At 38.8% G+C, this 20,443-nt stretch overlaps 2 protein-coding genes across 2 annotated transcripts; one reads left to right on the top strand and one right to left on the bottom strand.

Moving 5' to 3' along the window:
• Nucleotides 1–236: 236 nt before the first annotated feature.
• On the bottom strand, nt 237–8,320 carry LOC139974250 (carbohydrate sulfotransferase 10-like). Its single transcript, XM_071981297.1, has 3 exons — nt 7,639–8,320; nt 4,691–4,947; nt 237–2,505 (listed from the first exon to the last, which is right to left on the bottom strand). Exons 1-3 carry the CDS (start codon nt 7,727–7,729, stop codon nt 1,669–1,671), a joined length of 1,185 nt encoding a protein of 394 aa, XP_071837398.1. The 5' UTR covers nt 7,730–8,320; the 3' UTR covers nt 237–1,668.
• Nucleotides 8,321–8,469: 149 nt separating this feature from the next.
• On the top strand, nt 8,470–20,057 carry LOC139973359 (uncharacterized). The gene is made up of 8 exons (XM_071980021.1): nt 8,470–8,628; nt 10,910–11,010; nt 12,526–12,618; nt 13,804–13,959; nt 16,299–16,397; nt 16,931–17,092; nt 18,016–18,303; nt 18,582–20,057. The coding sequence occupies exons 2-8, from the start codon at nt 11,001–11,003 to the stop codon at nt 19,115–19,117; spliced, it is 1,344 nt and encodes a 447-aa protein (XP_071836122.1). The 5' UTR covers nt 8,470–8,628; nt 10,910–11,000; the 3' UTR covers nt 19,118–20,057.
• The last annotated feature ends 386 nt before the right edge of the window (nt 20,058–20,443 follow it).

The raw sequence follows: 20,443 nt of genomic DNA, 5'->3' as shown, positions 1-20,443 counted from the left end.
GGCGATTGAAGCGAGTATCAAGAAAATAAAATATATGTTACAAGAAGGGAATCATCAGGAATATTCTTTCCCTATAGGCTTTCTTCTTCCAACCAAAATTTATGGGGGTTGGGGGAAGGGGGTGGGGTGGATGATATATATTGTAACGCCAACTCAGTCTAAAGATTCCGGGGGGGCGCCCAAATATTCCCTACTGTGGACTGGTGGCGGTATATAAACAAATGTGGCTTGGATGGTTGTGTGTTAGTAACGACGAGGCTCGAATCTCGCTAGTACTTGCAGAGAATATAACACATCGATAAACGAGTAAAGAACGAGCGCTGAGTAGATTTCGTATAGTCTACTTCTACAATCAGCCACGGTACAGACAAAACATCGTCATGAAGTCCTCAATACTACTAAACAGAGAAACATATGCACTTAAACGAAAATGGTTACAAACGAGGTCTCAATACCGAGAAGATTCCCACATAACGATACGTACATGCATAAAGTGCATAAAATACGAATACAAAACAGATACAAATACGACCACAATGGTCGGAGCCAGGGCTACTATACCGAACCGAACGATTTAGAATGGGAGCAGGGAGCTGCTTCTGTAACGTTAGAGTAACAGCTCCCTGATGAGAGCGCAGACTGATTCACAAGTCTCAAGATTGATTCAGCTGAACTGATGAACAGACGTCACGTGACCTGTAATACTTACGTCTCTGTCCACTTGGAAAGCATATGTGACTATAAACAGTGACTTGTTAACCTAGAGAAATAACTGTATATGTAACAATGACAATAATTGTTCATTTTAAAGGATATTTAACCAAAAGCAACAAGAACAAGAACAACAAACGATCACAGCTCAAATGATACATTCTAAATGAAATGTGCATAAGCAACGACCCTCGGTGTTTTGAAAAGAACGTAAACATTATTCTAAATGAATCGTTCAGATTTCATCATGAACAACCATGTTTCGGTGCCCGAGTGAACCCCACCCTGTCCCTCAGCTTGTAAAGAAATAAGTCGATGCAATATAACTTTAAAAAAAAATAAGTAAATAAAAAATAACGAATCAAACTAAAAAAGTTACTTGATCAAAGTATTGTTTAGCGAGTTGCTTAAATAATGAGAACTTTTAAAACAAGAATCATTTCATGGAATTGACATCTTTATTGTAGCCAAATAGTTCATAATCCAGTCTGTATCGTTGTTCATTGGAATGTTTAATAGAGCTCATAAAGGATTTGATGAGTGGATTGTAATTGGTCACATACGGAATGCGTGTGTTATGCTTTTTGGACTTTTATATATAAGTCCTCACTTTTTTTTTTGTAATTTAAGGCAAATTATTTATAACTAATAATGTATGAGACAAATACCGAAGAACTCTACTAAGTTAAATGATCGTATTAAAACCTCAAAATAAATCAATTTCTGTCATTTCAAGAAGCAAACCCAAATTAAAAAACCCGTCTCCATTAAAAGGCAAGAAGTTTTGTTGTTGTAATTAAATGCAATTCTGAATTTATAAATGATAATGTATAAGAAAAATTCCAAAGAACTCTAGTAAATAGGTGGATCGTACCAATGTTGTTGATATTGTAAATGTAATATAAATCCATTGTTTTATAAATCATAATAATTCAACCACTGCACTATGCGCCCTTACTATAGGTTTTTGAAAAGACGATACATGTTTCTATCATATCCAAAATTGTCGTAATCTATACCATATTTTTTTACAATTGCGTGGAGGATTTCCCGATCCACTTGTGAAAAATAATGACTTTTCTTTTCGGGAGCTGTGCTGTTGGTTTCATGTTTCGTAGGTCGTAATGTCAAACTGTAATTAACTTTGGCTTTTTGAAGAAAATGATCAAAAATATATTTGGTATCTCTTTGAGAAGTTTCCAAACGTCCAATGAAGTTGTAATTGATATCACAAGGTAAACATAAATACGAAGTATGCGTCCAATGTTCATCGAATCCTACTGATTGAAATCTATTCGGAGTCTTCAGAATAAATTTTAAAAATCCCTCAAATTGACTTTCGTTAAATTTTAATTTGTGCTTTCGAACAACTTTATCAAGAAAGAGTGATAACATCCGTTGCATTGGGTCTCTGACGATAACAAACTTGTTGTACGTCTTGAGCATTTCTTCGGTTTCGTTAACACTATATTTACCTAAAGATTTGACAACATTGTGAAACAATGGGTGAATGTCTCCCTTGTAACTCTCGGGGGTCTCAATGCGTCCGATCGCGGCTAACATGAGTTTTTTCCATGTACTGGACCCACCTTTCGGTACAGTACAGAATAAAACACCCATACTGTGTATAGGATATATATGTCCAAGTCTTCTCATTTCCGATGGATTTAAGTGACCTGTAGTTTTGTTCCATAGAGAGGGCGGACCATTGATAGGTTTCTTATGACAAGAATCTTGTAGGATCCGCTGTCTGTGTTGCTGAATTATTTCCTGGCACGTTTCACCACATTCAAACTAGAATTATAAATACAAAAAACAGAGAGGTGGAGAGAGAGAATAAATGAATTCCCTATTATTGTACCAGTTATTTCACTGTGACAATACAAATATTTCTACATCAAAATTAATGTGAAAACTGCTGGACACAACATAAACGTATTATGGAAGTATGTAGTTTACGTCAGAGTATAAGTGTTCCATAAAGAAAATACATGCGTGCATTCCACTTTATAATTAGTTCGTTACTTCGGATAATCAATCTAACCCATTATTATACCCTGCATACATGTACGTGGCATCTACGACCCAGTTAAAGAACATGTGATATATTTGCAACGTCACCACAGTAGCCTACACTATATACGATACCTTTCTACGCCTGTACCAGATTTAGTTAGATACAACCAGGGAGTTGTTATGGAAACAACTCCCTGATAAAACACTTGGTAGCATAAACCCAATGAGAATCGTGCTCAGCTAACACGCGTTGACTTTGTTTAAAATGTTATTGTGAAACGTTTCTTGAATTTTAAATACCATTAACTTCACAGACGTTAAAACCACAGCGAGTTACAATCTGCAACATATTACAGTGTATTGAATTCAACTTTGTGCTAACAGCATGTTATGGTTAGTTTTGCATACAAACAATAGACCTGCAGGGTTCGAAACTTCCGAGTGGTGGATCCATCAGTTTAATACGGAGGGGATTAGCCCTCGGGTCGTTGAAGCCACTCCCACGTAGAAGAGTGGGGGGTGGCCGGATTTAGTGAACATGATCTCCAGGAAAAACATGAAATGATGCTTTGTAAGGGCGGTTGGGCTATAAATTAGTAGCTCTATAATTTTAGGTCCACACGAAAGTTCCACAATGAAACTTGTGTAATGGTATTACAATCCGCCTACAGTCGAATTACGACCTTCCTTACCAGTGTCGAACCTATGGACATACAATCAGCGTCCATAGCATAGTGGTTAGGGTGTCTGCATATAAAGCGCAAGGCGCGAGTTCTACAATTTCAACTAGATAGATAGATAGATGGATGGATGGATGGATGGATGGATGGATGGATGGATGGATGGATGGATGGATGGATGGATGGATGGATGGATGGATGGATGGATGGATGGATGGATGGATGGATGGATGGATGGATGGATGGATGGATGGATGGATGGATGGATGGATGGATGGATGGATGGATGGATGGATGGATGGATGGATGGATGGATGGATGGATGGATGGATGGATGGATGGATGGATGGATGGATGGATGGATGGATGGATGGATGGATGGATGGATGGATGGATGGATGGATGGATGGATGGATGGATGGATGGATGGATGGATGGATGGATGGATGGATGGATGGATGGATGGATGGATGGATGGATGGATGGATGGATGGATGGATGGATGGATGGATGGATGGATGGATGGATGGATGGATGGATGGATGGATGGATGGATGGATGGATGGATGGATGGATGGATGGATGGATGGATGGATGGATGGATGGATGGATGGATGGATGGATGGATGGATGGATGGATGGATGGATGGATGGATGGATGGATGGATGGATGGATGGATGGATGGATGGATGGATGGATGGATGGATGGATGGATGGATGGATGGATGGATGGATGGATGGATGGATGGATGGATGGATGGATGGATGGATGGATGGATGGATGGATGGATGGATGGATGGATGGATGGATGGATGGATGGATGGATGGATGGATGGATGGATGGATGGATGGATGGATGGATGGATGGATGGATGGATGGATGGATGGATGGATGGATGGATGGATGGATGGATGGATGGATGGATGGATGGATGGATGGATGGATGGATGGATGGATGGATGGATGGATGGATGGATGGATGGATGGATGGATGGATGGATGGATGGATGGATGGATGGATGGATGGATGGATGGATGGATGGATGGATGGATGGATGGATGGATGGATGGATGGATGGATGGATGGATGGATGGATGGATGGATGGATGGATGGATGGATGGATGGATGGATGGATGGATGGATGGATGGATGGATGGATGGATGGATGGATGGATGGATGGATGGATGGATGGATGGATGGATGGATGGATGGATGGATGGATGGATGGATGGATGGATGGATGGATGGATGGATGGATGGATGGATGATTTGATTACCACTTCAGATAAATCCATCTCGTTGGTTTTTGTACGATTGTTCAGGAAGTTGGCCCCGACCAATCTCTCAGACGGAGTTGCCGCATCAGTTTGAACGAGCCGGTCAATGAAGGGTACCTTCTCGGCGTTAGAAGGACCTGTCGAATTATCTGTAAATTGGGGTAATTCCTTATTGCGCCATGATGCGATATTAAACTTGTTATGTTTAGTGAAAGACCTGTTTGTCCACTGGAATTTTAGAAATGTAAAGGAAGATTCTGATGAAAAAAAAGAAGACACAAAGCGGGATGAATGACAAAAACTATAGTGAAAATAGTAAATAAATAATATTAAACTATTAGCTAACTACTGCGATGAGTTTCAAGGTCAATGGATAAAAGTGTACCGGATTCATCGATTATGTTAACCAGTGGCATAGCTAAGCCGGTGTGGTCGAATTCGACCGTATTTAAATTGTAAGAGTCTGAGATAAAATTTATACATAAAACTCCCAAGTTGATGACTGTAAAGGTCGAAAATATGTCAGAGTCGTAAAACAGAGGTGCACTATGGGTAATGTATGGAACACTGTGAATATTTCTGATAATCTTTCTGTTCCCTTTCATTTTATCACAGATCCACAATCAACACCATGAAGACTGAGACCCCGGTTGGAGAACACCTTAACCTTTCGAAACATACCATTAATGGCATGTCGCTACAGGGGATTGAATCCTCGGGTAGCCGTCCTGACCTAGTACGAATCAGCAGAGAGAGACTGGATGAAACGCCTTCGCACCATTCAACCTGATGGGCTTAACATTCAGGAAAGGACGTGACTAACTTTTTTCTGTTCCCCCTCCATTCCCCCCCCCCCATCTCCCCTTGTCTTCTCCCCGTCACTCCTTTTCTCACAGCTCTTTTCCACCCTATTTTTCCACACATTTCTGTCTTTGTCCTTCTCTAGTTTATTCCCTTTCCTCTTCCCTTAATCCTCTTCTTGTCCCTCTACAGTTCATCTCCTACCTCTCCTCTTCCCCCGTTGGTTTCTTCTTCTCTCCATCCCCTGTCTACTAATCCCCTTACATCTATCTCTTTGTGTTCATCATGCTCATTAACCTGTTTGTATTCTGTGCGTGTTTTTGTACCTTCTGTTACTGTTTCTTGTCATTTAACCTCTGAAGAAGATCCTGCTAGGATCCAAACGTCAGGCCAACTTACTTTTACAAATTCTTACATAGGCTCTTTAGTAGATAAGCAGTTTGCTAACAGTTTTATTTAATTTTATATCTTTTTAAATACAGAATCTGCATTCTGATGATTGATAACATATGTCCGATCTTTAGACAACAGCTCATTTCGAAGTGTTCCGGACACTAGTATAATTAATAACACTCGAAGAAGAATTATATTTTATGAATAGAGTTTTGCTAACAGCAGAAAATAGGATAATGATCAGAAATATCGGTTATTATAATACCACTCTGCACGTTAGTACGATGACTATTTGTAAAAAAAAGATGAGAGATCGATTAAGGATATAGACGTAAAATTCTCGTAATCTTGTCGATCGTTGGATTATATACATGTTAATATAAGGTGTTTAGGAATGGGATGGCAAGCTGATTTTAAAAGGTCAACATTAAAGTCACCAGCTATAAAACAAGTTTTTTGTTTCGGCCGAAATTACTTCCAGGCGGTTACTAATATTATGATTGTAGGAATGAAAATCACCACCAGGGTTTATGTATACAACACCGATAATAATGTTGTCACGATTTGCATTCAGGACGTCACTGAAAATAGATTCAGATTTATCCATAATCAACTTAAATCATTGCTTAACTTATGATGATTTCTAACATAAATATCAACGCCACCACCCTTTCAATCAACTCTGTCATTGTGACAACAATTGTAATCATCAATGTTTAACATACTACATGTATATATTTGGTCATTAATCCAGGTTTCGGTTGTGATAATACATGAAAAAATCATAATTATTTAAAGAGTGTAAAAAAAGCTGTATAATGGATTCAATATTTTTTAGAAAGGCTACATTGGTATGTCAAGTCCACTATAAAGGTATATACCATCTATCGTATTATGTCTAAATACCATCAAAATGGCATGTTTTGGAACTAAATGAAACATTCAACACAATATGTAGTTACCACACTTGTAGTACTAGTACCACAACAACATGAGTAGGGCCTATGTGTACAATATCATGAACACAAGTACGGTATAACCCCTATTTGGTACGAGTACAAGAATCAGTCTAAGCACGAGTCAGTAATCTTGCAGTAGCATCCATTTGCGTTGGAGCTCATTTTGAATGTGTGTGTGTGGGGGGGGGGGGGGGGCTGTAATTATTTGCCAGAGAAATGTAACCAGTATAAAAATACACTGGTGAGATGCCCCTCACCTTTGAAATTCAAATTCGTCATATGGAATGCCATCAGTGATACATATTACAATGTCGTCATTGACACAGAAGGAGAGCATGGAGTGCGAACTGTATCAGAACTCCACAATATCGGTGACAGATCGGTCGGGCAAGCTTAGAACGTTAGTGTAATTACCTAGCGCTGAGGTTTTTGATACGGAACTACTAACTGTCATCAAACAAGAGTATTGCAAACATTATAATAATTATTTTTTCTCCCTTCATTTTTTGAAGTTCCCGAAACAATACCAGCGTATTCAATTGCCCGAACTTTGACGGATATATTTTGTTGGGAGGGGCCTGCACCCCCACCCCTCGATCCACCCCGACTCCTATGCCTATAGTATCATCTAAACTATATTCGAAAAGCCCAATTCCAGTAAAAACTTAACGAAGACAAGTACGCTCACATCTAGAACGTACTTACTACAAGGCTTCTACAGTTGCATTTTATTTCTCTTCTACATTTAAAATAAATTGAAATGTTAATCTGATTTAAAAATAGAAATAAACTTACCTTGAAGAAGAACGTACACTATGGTAGAAAAAGCCAGAAAAACCAAAAAAGCACTACGTAGTAACGGGACCTCACAAACACAGTTTTCCATTTTCTAAAAATAAAAAATAGCACATGTAGGCTAAATGTCCCGAAAAAGGTTCCGTGCACACAATATCCCTTTTTTTTGCGTATTTTACAGGAAATAACACATTTTCAGACGAAATCATCGAAAAATGAATTTCTACCAAACAAGCAAATGACACAGGACTACTGGCAATGCCTTTATAACTAGAATTGGAAACGAATGATGCCCAAAATTCAATTTTCGCCTGTCAATACTCAACACCTAAATGTAGGCTGTATGAACACCTTTTTTTTTATTGTTTCGAAATGTTTAAGTGCAATATGGTGACCTGAGTGTGGGAATTGGAGAATAACTGCTCCTCAATTGAACCGAGATTTTACACAATTGTAATGCCAGAGACACTGTGTAGCAAAGGTCTATTTTTAAGTAGGTCTTCCGTTCGATCCATCCGACAAAAGCCACGAATGTGTCAAATTTGGCAGCATATCTTAAAAGCATGTTAACAGTTGTTAAATCGATTTAATCGACATATCACATCTGTGTGCATCACGCAGGCATGGAGTTCCCATATTCAATTTTTTTTTTTTTGGGTGATAATAGGGATATGAATATTACGTAGGCTTCTTAAAATAATAAGAAATTACATAATGAATGTTAGGACATGAATATCAGCTCAAGTTTCTTTAAAGATCTATTGGATACACGAAATTGGCATGGGTAATATTTTAATAACCTACTACCTCGTGTTTTAAATCCTACACAAAATAGTAGTTTTCCAAGAAAACAAAGCCAGCTGGAGACACTGTTCTGTGACGAGATCTGCCTGTCACTAAACAGTTATTCATTTTTATAAAGCGATTATTTCGGGATCTATGGGTTATATGATGAACAAGAAGTATTAATTGTGTAAGAAATATATAAAAGTAAGTTGTTCTAGGCTAGTCTTTTCAGTAATTTACCAGCTATAACAATTCAGGGTTGTCTGATGCATGGAGCGGTTTCACGAAACGCTTCATTCACAGATCTATTCGATATTTGAACAAGGAATTGGGTGTATCTAGAACTGCAATGTACATTTTAAAATGTGTTTCAAGTGGTGGGGAACTCGCTTAATATCATAATTAGGCTTATGTCTAACAAAGTCCAATTTCAATCAAAACTTTTACACATACCTGTACATAGGCTAGCCAGTGTTATATCTTATGCTGGGGTACACTCCTACCCATAGAATCGGAAGGTTACTGTAAGTGGTCATCCTGAGTAGGAATGGGTATAATTATGAAATGTCTGTTTCTTACTGTAAGATGGCTAATATACTGTAGGCCTAGTGTTTTGATTAGACATACACAGTACACTGCTGGGTTATTTTCAGTTGTGTCATGTCACATTCAGCATAATTTTTTTTGTACTGTAGTGTTATTCATTGACATTTCATTCTGTTTCCTGGCAAGAAAACAGCTGTTTCAAACACATAAAATTTGCTTCCACTCTGTACTTTAAGCTTATGCAAGTTCTTTATTGAAGTATTTGTGTTTACTGTTAGGAACCCTGTCCACATCTCTGCATCACCCCTCAGCAGAGCTCCCAGGTGACCCGGGGGGTTAGAGCTGCATGTGATGTCACAAACCTGCCGTTCCGTACATACTAGTCAAAATCTTGAATCTGGCTGAGTTATGGATCTCAAAATTAAAGTAGCAATTTAAAAGGTTCACACACAGCCTGAGCATTTTACTCAATGGAGTTACCATCAAATTATACATTATTACAGCAATCTATGACATGTGCATTCTATCTATTTGCATTTAGGGGGTGTCAAAATTCCTGTTTTTTTTCTCAAAAGGTATGGGGGAGCCCCCACCCCTTATCCTCTTCCCCATTTTGCAGATCACATTGATGGTGGCCTGCATTTGCATCAGGAAAATTTAATTGGAAGCTACTACAGTACTATGCTTCAGGGATCAAAATTCATAAAGCTAACCTGTTCTGTGAATACTTAGGGAAAAGGAAAGGCTTGATACTGTATATATGGGGTACCGTTATTCTCCGCACACGTTACTTTCCGCTGAAACAAAACGGTGTTTTCCACACACAAATTTGTCAGCGGAAAACAACGTTTTTTTCAGCGGAAAGTACCGTTTTTTTTTTGGGAGGAGCAGAATGGCTTACTGAGATGATTTGGCACATGGAAGGATTTAGGAGGATGGAGAAGATAGCATTTGACTTTAGCAGGATAAAATGTAGCTCCAAGACTAGATGATTATTAGGATACTGTAGCTTGGGTTGTAGCTTAGGCTGTAAGCACTAGCATAGGCTGTAAGCACAAAGTTTAATTTTAGTTAAACAGTGCCACCTTATTTGGTTGTAGTTTTCGATATGGCATGAAGGTGAAAAAAAGGTGAGCTGCCGTGACAATTTGGTCTGCTAAGTTTCATCCTTTAGGGGGCCGGCAGGGGGGGGTGGGGTATCTTTTGTGATATTTCCACCTTAACAAGAACAGAGTACAGAGTGAGAATATAAAGGGTTATATAATATTATGCCTCATACTTCCTTAAGTAATCCCTAATTACAAACACCCCAAGCCTCCTGTAAATTATAAGCAGCTTACTGTAACTGTTCTGACATACCTGTAAACTCAGTCATAGCCATCCTTATCGACGTTCTTTGATACTTTCTCATGTAATTTTCATCAACCTGAATTTGGTATCCTTAAATTGAGGAAAAATATAGTGTACAGGTAAGTGGAAGAAAAAGTTGTTTTCCGCACAAGAATTTTTTCAGCGGAAAGTAATGTGCGGAAATTACCGTGTGCGGAGAACAACTGAAACCATATATGTACACGTCCGCTAGTGTTTATTTGAAGTTATGCCACAGACGTGCTTTCCACTGCTTTTCTTCATCATACTGCTACCCTGTCTGAAACAACTACCCATATATGTATTTCATTGTGTTAAGAACGACATACTTACTTATACTTAGGCCCTCCCATTTAGTACTAAGATACTGAATGTTAGCTCTCTGAATTTGGTTGGTGCAGTAAATTATTTAAATGAGAAAAAAAATGACTTGATCAACCTTGACTGTTAAGAACAATGCCTTACAGTATCTATCACCTTCCATGTTTCATAACATAATGTTATATTTATTAATTAACAGTGCTTTGGATGTAATACTTTCTCTCTTTTACCATTTGTGTTTCGTAAACAGATCACAAAAACTTGGCATCTAAATTATCTACATCTGGAACAAAACTTACTTATCATATTTGAATAGTGACAGGCCACTCTTGCAGAGGAAAATGATTTGGGGTAAGTTTTTAGTTTGAAAAATTTTACTCTGTTTTACACAAGCAATTGTGTAGACATGAGGATTAACAGTAAGTATGGATTGAAATTGCAATTCCATTGACATTGCTTCTTAGTTTCATCCAGAACGTGTTTTCAGTCAGTCAGATTGAATTGTGCTCTTCGTCTCAGAGTGGCCAAGTCAAACAATAATATAAGCCATAAGGTTTCCGTGTTATGGAAAACAGACAAATATCACCAAAACGAAAGTAGAACTGGAAAACAGGATTTCATTGCCGTGTTAAGAAATCCTGTTGAAAGTGATGAAATAACAAGGAAGGCATGCCTTGTTGTTTGATCATTTTCAACATTAAAAACCCAGATATTTGCAAGGTAAGCCAACTTGCAAGTACCTACAACTAGCACCCTAGCTGTGATAAAAAACACATGGGTAAACTAGTGATCCCAAAACCTTACATGAGAAAACACTAATTTTGTTTGTTACTAGGGAGTTAACATGAGTTATGTTAATTTCTGTTGCGCATGATCATGTGGTTGCCAGCGGTATGAAGGTAAGCACATATTGTTAATTCTTATAAAACGGAAAAGTCACAGAAATGGGATGAGAAAATGGAAAAATACAGAATGTGACATATATTTATCAAAGGGAATTTCAAGTTTAGAAAACAGAAACAAATTCTTGCTTTAGTTAACAATAACAAATGTATAATTCATTATGTCCATGACTGACAAAAGTGTTTATACTTCTGTACTGATCTGTTCTGGTAATCAAAGGAATCTTCAAATGTATGTTTTCTTCTGCAAAATAACAATGATAGTGTCACTGGCACATGCATCTAAAGAGTGACACATATCTGGTCATTTCTTAGTCTTCTGATGAAATATTTACAGATAATATACGAAATGCAGCTTAAATTTGCTCGGTTAGTATCACTCAGAGGTTTTATCTTGATCAAATTTTATGATAAAACTTTTTGGCTGTTGTCATGTCATCTGTCATTTTCAAGGGCGTAGGAACCAGGGGGGCTGGGGGGCGCCAGCCCCCCAGTGAAAAATGTGGAGGGGCGGAAGTATCATTCCGCCGCCCCGCTCCGCAAGTCAGAAAACCCCTTTTTCATTTCCAAATGAGAAAAAAAATCTCATTTGGAGCACCAAATTGCATCTAAGGCCAGGTGAAAATACAAAATTAAGTTTACAAAATGGAGTGGGTGTTGAAGTGTGCTATATTGCACCAAATTGCATCTGAGGCCATCTGGAAATGCAAAAAAATTCCAAAGGGGAGGGGGACACCCCCTCCCTTTAGACCCCTCCCCCAGGCCGGCCATCAGTCTTCAGCCCCCCCACCCAAAAGTACCTTCCTACGCCACTGGTCATTTTGCATTGAGTTCAATAGATTTTGAAACTGAAGAAAGTCAAAACTATTAAAATGGCCTATTGAATGAAATACTAAAAAAATCATGTGAATATGATCGAGGCTCCTGTTTTATCTTTCTTGCTCTTTTTCTGTGTTCATTGCAGGGTTAACCTTAAAGCCAGGTGTCCCCTGCACCAAAGTGCTGAATGAAGAAGTTCATCTCTCACTGGCATCAATGGAGAGTAGGAGTGAGTTTGGTAGGTTAAGCTGATAGACGTCACTTATTGTTATTTGTTTATGATCTCTCAAACTAGAATTATCACAAGTGGACCATGGGAGAACAAAACACAAAAACCAAAGTCATAGGTAGTAAGGACATTGACTTGAATGGTCCGTAAAAAAAATACAGTTATTTGTTTATTCTCACTCAAACTAGAATTATCAAAAGTAGGCTACGATGACAATTATCCAGAAATGCAGCATCTAGCAAGAATTGTTTCTAGGTCAGACAGGATCACTATCCTCAACACTTTAGGAATAAGATTCAACTTCCAGCTACAATTTCAAAACTCTTCTCTTCCCAGCCATAAAGTACAGTATGGTACCTGACAGCATATACGAAATTATTCTTCATCTAAGAGTTGCACACAGAGCTCTTCAAGCACACCACTTTTTCCAGCTTCAAATCCCATTGGCTTGCATGATGACCTTGGGTGATCGCAGCTTCTGACACACTACTCCTCCTGACTTGTGGAACTCACTTCTGGTTCATTTAAAATCAACGAATTTCATGAACAGTTGAAGCTTGGCATTAAAGCTTTCCCTTTTGTTTGAAAGTTGCTGCTTTTTGCAGATAAAAAAGTGGAAAAATAACTCATAACATACATAATGTTCATACATTTACCATGTATCTTATGCCTAACTAGCATTAACATTATTTTTGTGAATACAAACCTGACGATGATTACACAGCCACAGTCTCGATGCAAGGGGACTGGGGTTGAGAGCGGATCAGTCGTTTGGTTGTTTGGTTTTTGTACCCAGGTTCTTTCCTGGGTGACTTTTCTTAATAAGGAGTCTTTTGTTTGGAAGTGTTATTAATTGATCACTTTAACTTGTGCAACCTGTTTAGTTGGACTCTGTAAGACTACTTATTATTACGACGAAGACAATTATTATTATTATTATCATGAAAAGTCTCTTCGGCTTTCCTTGCCATGTTTCTTGCAGTTTATAAGACTGGAATTTAAATTTTATTCATCCCTGGATAAAGTGGATATTGAGAGTTGTTTCTAGACCTTACCACATTTGCCGTGAATGTCTTGTAGGCATTGGTTTATTCTTTCTTTACCCGTCTTGAAGACAATTTAAAAACTCTGTTGTGCAATAACCTTCCAGAAGGTACAGTATTCATTATGCTCATTATAAATATTGTATTGCAGGTAAGATATGGCCAGGCAGTTTCTCTCAGGTAGTGATGAAAACAGAGGAGGTTGAAGTTCTCCTCTGTACCTTGGTCCACGGTTCTATCTTCCAACAAAATTTAGATCTTAAGCTGATGCCTAAAGAAAAGATCACTTTTACAGTTTATGGAGATTGTAAGTATTCAGCTACAGTAGTGTACCAAGGTACTGTTAAGAGCAGGGTTGTCCAACCTATGGCCAGCAGGCCACAGTCCGGCCCCCCGCAGGGTTGCGTCCAGCCCACCAGAGATGCTCTATGGTGCAAAATTTTAGTGAGCAGATTTATTGATAACAATTTGAAGCTATATAATCAATCATTCGAATCTTCTGGGTCCAAAAAACTGCATACAGGTCAGTTTGTGTGACACTCTCAGCGGAGGGTGGGGGGGCGGTTGGACTTTATTCATCTGTTTTATCAGAGGGTAAAATAAATCAGTTCGCTCTGCGCGCAGTGCTCACATTTTGTTGCCTTCGGCTTCGGGCAAAAAATCGAAAAATTGAGCGTAGGGTTCATACCGCCCCCTCTTTCATCATAATCATTCCATGTGGCCCTCTTCTGCAAAAGGTTGACAACCCTGGTTTAGAGGTACAGGGTTTAAAGAGAAGTGGCTTTGTCATCATGTTTGAGGTCATTGACAGTTGTTCCATGGATATTTCAAATGCAGATGTGTCGGTTATATAATATCAGACTGGAGAGCCTGCATACTGAAACTAGCTTTTGTCACTGGGGAGCAGAAAGGTTAGTGGGAGGGACAGGAATGCACAATGTACCATGTGTTCTAACCGATCCTTGGGAGGAGGAGTGAAATTCGGCTGGTGATAGGAAGGTTGACTCTCCTTGTGAGTAAAATGTGAGATATATGCAGATCATACATTTCCACATTGTGTTTGTTGCTCTGTGATCTCTAGACTTTTTGGTTGATGCATTGTCTAGTCCGACTCTAGTGGATCTATTCTCTTCATTTTATTGTCAAATGATATATACTAGAATTATAGTTGTATGTTCACAGAGGTTAGTTACTTTATCAACACAAGCAACTGGATTAACTTACAGGAGACACAAACTCAACTAATCTTCTTCCATTTATGTGACAGAGATCTTTGTGAAGAACAACTCTTCCAACCAGCTAAGAAAAATGTTAATCCGATTGGGGAGGTAGCGTAGTCTGTGATGTAATATCAGCTAGACCAGTCCAGAGTCTGGAAGATTGTGACTCCGTTAAGCAATAGATGAAATCAGTACTGGACCTTTTCTGATATATCGATAGTGGCCGTCGCAGATTGTATAACAAGCAGATGTTATTATTATTATAGGTCAGCTCTGTACATGACTTGAAAATGGGACACAAACCCAACCATCATCTTTGGCTTATCTGACAGACATCCTCGTGAAGAGCAACCTCTCCCTCCTGAAATATCTTGTTCCGTTTGGGAGATATCCTCGTTTATAAGTCTTGCCCGGAAGCTGTCATTTTGTGTAAATCTGTGATGTCATTTATGACACTAGGTTCTGATTCCTGTAACATTCTTTATTGTGTTTCACAACATTCCTTCTTTTCATAATTACAATGTAAACTGTTACTAAACCAATGTCATCTTTAGGTCATGTTAGAAGCTTCTGATTCAGCATTAATAAAACCTTTGGGCAGATTGTAAAACGTTTTAATAAATACGTAAAAATGAAGAAAATGAAGCATGCATGGCTCGGTGATGTCATATTTGGACTTGATCAAGTCTTCAGCAAGTTGTGTGTGAAGGAACATTAAATCTGTTCTACACTGAAAAAACTTCAAACTGTTCAGAATTCTGCTGCCCGGTTAATATCATGTTCATCGCGTCATGATCACATATCTCCAGTGCTTCAATCACTCCATTGGCTTCCAGTAAAACATCGGTCAATTTATAAGCTCCTCCTCTTAACGTACAAATCACAACACTCCCTTGCCCCTGGTTACATTACAAATTTAATTCCTCAGTATCATCCTCAACGCCAACTTCGCTCGTCTACAAAGTGTCTTTTTGCCACCAGCCATACCCCAAACACAAAGTTTTATTGAGAAAGAGCCTTCATCTCTGCTGCACCTCATCTCTGGAACAATCTACCATCTTCAATTCGCAATGCACCATGGGTTGACTGTTTTAAGCGTCTCTTAAAAACTCATTTATTCCAAAATTTACAGTGATTTGACTTGCATATTTGTGTACTTGTTTAAGCGCTTTGAGGCCTTTGCATAAAGCGCTCTATAAATATTTGCTTATTATTATTAGTATTATTATCTTTGATATCACCTGAATGGAATAAGAGCTTTATAGGGTGCATCTCACAGTTTTATCTCTGTGGAATAGACCAATCATGATGTTTGGGTTTGTGTTTCCTTTCAATTTAATTTGTAAGGAAAGGAGTTTATCGGCTAGATCTGATATTGATTAAGTTTAATAACCAAATGCTGTTGGCAACTGTTTTATCCATTTAGGTATAATATACATCTCTGGTTACACAAGCTGTCTACCACATACTGAAGATGGTTTTGATGAAGATCACCATGGCAACAATGTCATGTATGAAGCAGAAGGTAAAGTCGACTCTGTTTTACAAAATGAAGGAAACTTGGCTGGTTTGAGATTCAGAAATTCCAATCCAATAATTTGATCCCCAGAGGGAATGTATTTTTGTAGATTGATGTTCCTTTTCTTAAGTAGAATTTCACTGGATGTTTCATTGTAAATTGGCACTCAATTTAGCAGTTTGGAATATGGAGCCTGCATCCCATTCCCCCTCATTCCCTCCCCACCCCCCCCCCCCGACGATGCTGTTGATATTATTCACAGTTAGAGAGCCTTATTATAATTTACATTTAGGAATCATGGTTTGATTCTTGCTTGTTATTTTAAGAGGGACCATATAAACTTTGTTAGGAAATGTTGCTATAGTAACCATAGTGATATAGGTGAAGAGTGGCATGTGGCAGTGAGAGGAAGCAGTTCTGCTGGAATATGTTTTTACTATGTTTCAAGTTGCTTGCAATTTATTTCCTAGTTAAGTGCAGACATAGAATATTGGTCAATAAACATATTTTTGGTTATGTCTTGTAATTTGATCACTCAGTTTACAACCATACTGAAAATGAGAGAAATTTAGGAGGAGGAGAAGAAGTAGGCCAGTCTTCTTCATCTTGGGCACCTGAGCCTGAAAAGAAGATTTCAGTTGAGAGAGACACGAATGTAAAGCAGTCTCAAGACATGGAGGACCAGGGTGTAACAATTATAAGTGAGTATAAGTACTTAGGATGCACTGAAATGGGGTTTTTATTCTCACTTGTAGGCTTTGCGACATCCAGCAATGCAACAGCTGGAACAACTGTCAGTCATTTTTATGGTTCCTCAGAGGACCATGGTCTAGAACTAATACAGTAAGTGAGTATCATTGCTAAGGGTATGGTGGCACTCGGCTCTATTGACTCACGGGGACTTGGTCTTTAACAAATATTTAACGAGTGAGTAATTCAGTTAGAACTCTGGTATCCAAACTTTCTTGTTTAATGCCTAGTTTTTAACCTTCATCATCAAGGCAACACCTACAGTGGTTTATGTTGTGGCCTTGGGAAATGGGGCTAAGGGAAGTTTTGATATGATTCAAGCTGCATAGTTGCAGAGTGGTGTTATATTTTCCAACTTTTGAAGCTATTTATGTTCAAGATTTCTCCATATTTTTCCTGCAAAAACAGCATTTTTTAATCTCTTTAGGTGACACTCCAACTTTTTTTGTTGTCTCTAAAAAGGGTCTCAAATCCTACTTTGAATATGAGGGCTGTAGAAATATGAAGTGCACAATCAGTGCGGTGAGCAGATATGCATTAATGCTCTCAACCCTTTCACTGAGATATTTGTTGCCATATATAGACGAAAAGCCTGGTTCAGTATTTTGATTATTAAGTTTAGACCATGGTTTTTTTTTTTTGAAATTTAATCCCTGTAATCTCTTTAATTAAGCTACCTTTGTTCAATACCAATTGGGACAACAACTGCAGCGTACTGCAACACTCCACTCACTGCAGCAAAATATTTAACAGACTGATCCTGACGACCAAAAGGTCAAGTTTGTTTTACAACATTGCTGTGAAAGTTCCGTCCCAGAATTTTGAATGAAATCTTGGCCCGGGTATAACTCTTTTTCTTCGTTTGCTCTGGCAGTCAAGGAAGAAGAAACAGATGATATCCTTGAAGATGTTTATGCAGAGAGCGATCGGCGACAAGATGGAGATCAGACAGACTTTCAAAGTCCGGAGGAGAACTACCAAGCTTGCCAAGAGAGCCAGGAAGACGAAAAGTTTGCAGTCATCGCAGACATCGAGTCTTTCCCTGAGCAATCGAGCAACAAAGACGACGACGACGACGGTGGCGGTGAATATCAGGAAAGTCAGAGAAATTACGTGAAACAAAGCGACATTTTAAACTACCAACACACGAGTGGTAAGGTCGGTAAGTGTCCTCCCAGTTATACATCAGTTATTGTCGTAAGTTTGTGCCGAGCAAGGTTGATTTATACATGCTACACAAATGTGTTGATGCTTTAAAGAAACGTTTTGTGCACAGAGACAGTGATAAAACCTACACTCATGTTTAATCATGTTTAATCAATTACAAGAAAAACATTGGCCATTACCTAAATAATATGCAGCTAATGCTATCACAGTTGTAAAATACACATGAACCACATTTAGTAAAAGGTCTTCATTCTCTACGTTTTCTCATCACAGAGATCAACAACTCAAGGGGAACCACATCAGATTCGAGTCCCATAGGCATGTCTTACAATTCGTCATCGAAAGCCAGTGTGACCAGAAATTCTATGACAGCGTCCCACCCGACAGCTTGCACTTCTAGAGTGGCTAAATCTATCATCGATCATTTGAAACCTTCCTTAGCCGCAAATAGGAGCCTAAGTTTCAGACTCCAAGAATCAAAAAAACTTGCCAGGTCCTCCAAGAAAACTGTGAAATCCTCTTCTATGGAATCGTCAAGCGAAAACCGAGAGCATAGATGTCCCGTCTGTAAGAAATGCTTCCTTCATGTCAGTTCGTTGGTAAGACATGAGAGGATACACACAGGGGTGAAACCATATCAGTGTCGTATTTGTTTCAAACCCTTCTCTGATGCAGGAAACAGAGCCAAGCATGAAAGAATTCACATGAGGGTGAAACCCTTTGCCTGCATGTACTGCGGAAAGACGTTTTCAGCTGCCACGTACCAGAGACAGCATCAAAGAGTCTGTCCTCATATGTGGAAATCTTGAACCCACGGACGATTTTCAAAAGTGTGTGTGGTTTTCCTAAGTCAAGAGGGGTTGTCTATTCATTTCCTACAAGGGGCAGAAGAAAGCATTGGTGCGAGCAAAGTACCAGATTGATTCAAAGTGTTATCCTACCAAGACTGAGCAATGTGTTGGGAAGTTTGATAGGGATGTTCCAGCCTAAGACCTTACCCAATTTAATAGTGCAAGATCGGTGGCTAATTTTCTTTCGTTGGCCTAAGCTGGCTGGACCATTGTTGTAACAATGTGTGTTGTATTCTAACCATGCCCTCGTTGGAGCTTGGCAGAGTGCAGTACACAATGAAACGCTCATACACTGAGGATACTGTAGCCTAGACTCGTGGTCCGCAAACTATGGACCCAAATGGGGGCCTGGAAGATCTTTGGTGGGTCACTGGATATTTCCAGAGGTCAGAAAATGAAAGAAGCTTTCATAACATATCTGTTGGTACTTTCTGTAGTCTGCAGTGGTCAGTTACCAACCACAATATGACATTCTGAGCATGCCTTTTCATAAGAGTAGTGGGAGAGCTAGTCCAACGTTTGACTTCAGAGTTGGAGTAGAGGTTAAATTTCGTCTGTATCACTGGTAGTATTGTAATCTTTTAATTTGTTCCATCTTCAAAGTCTGGCAAGTATATGGAGAATGAAAAATCCTAGAGGTTTACCTTTTTATTCCTTGCCCGGTGGCAGGAGGAAGCTATGCCATTGGTGATGGCATGTGAGTTTGCGTGTATGTGACACTTGCTTTTGAACAGAACTTCTTACTTGGTATGTGAATCTGTCTTGCTGAGTGTAAGAACCCTATTTGTTTTCTGTGAAGTTCACTGGTCACTTGGGATCAGGGGTCTAAGTTTGATCTAAAACAACTCAAAAAGTTATTTTTTGAACTTCATACATGTTATGCAGCTCCAGCTTGGTGTAAACAAGAACCCTTTTGATATTGGTGGAGGTTAAAAGTTATTTTGCGGTCAACATTTAAGTCAAAAGTCTGAAAATCTTGTAAGCGGGATAATTCAAGAAGTACATCTTTCTTGAACTTCATACTTAGTATGTAGAACCCTATTGAAATTGGTAGAGGTCAAAGGTTAAATGAGATCAACAGGTGTCAATTTCTAAAAACCTTTTAAACATGGTAACTCCAAAAGGTAAGCTGCAATTAATCAACGAATTCTCCAATGCTATAAATTTCTTTTGGTGAACATATGGTTTGGTCAAGTTCAGTTTAGTTTAGTGGAGGGGCTCTATTGGTCTTAAAAAAAAAACAATCATCTAGGAAATGGAATCTGCTTCAAAGAGTTGATAGCC

The sequence above is a fragment of the Apostichopus japonicus genome, chromosome 1 (assembly GCF_037975245.1).
Source record: "Apostichopus japonicus isolate 1M-3 chromosome 1, ASM3797524v1, whole genome shotgun sequence".
NCBI classification, from domain to species: Eukaryota; Metazoa; Echinodermata; class Holothuroidea; order Aspidochirotida; family Stichopodidae; genus Apostichopus; species Apostichopus japonicus.
This window is presented reverse-complemented; position numbering and strand designations above follow the sequence as displayed.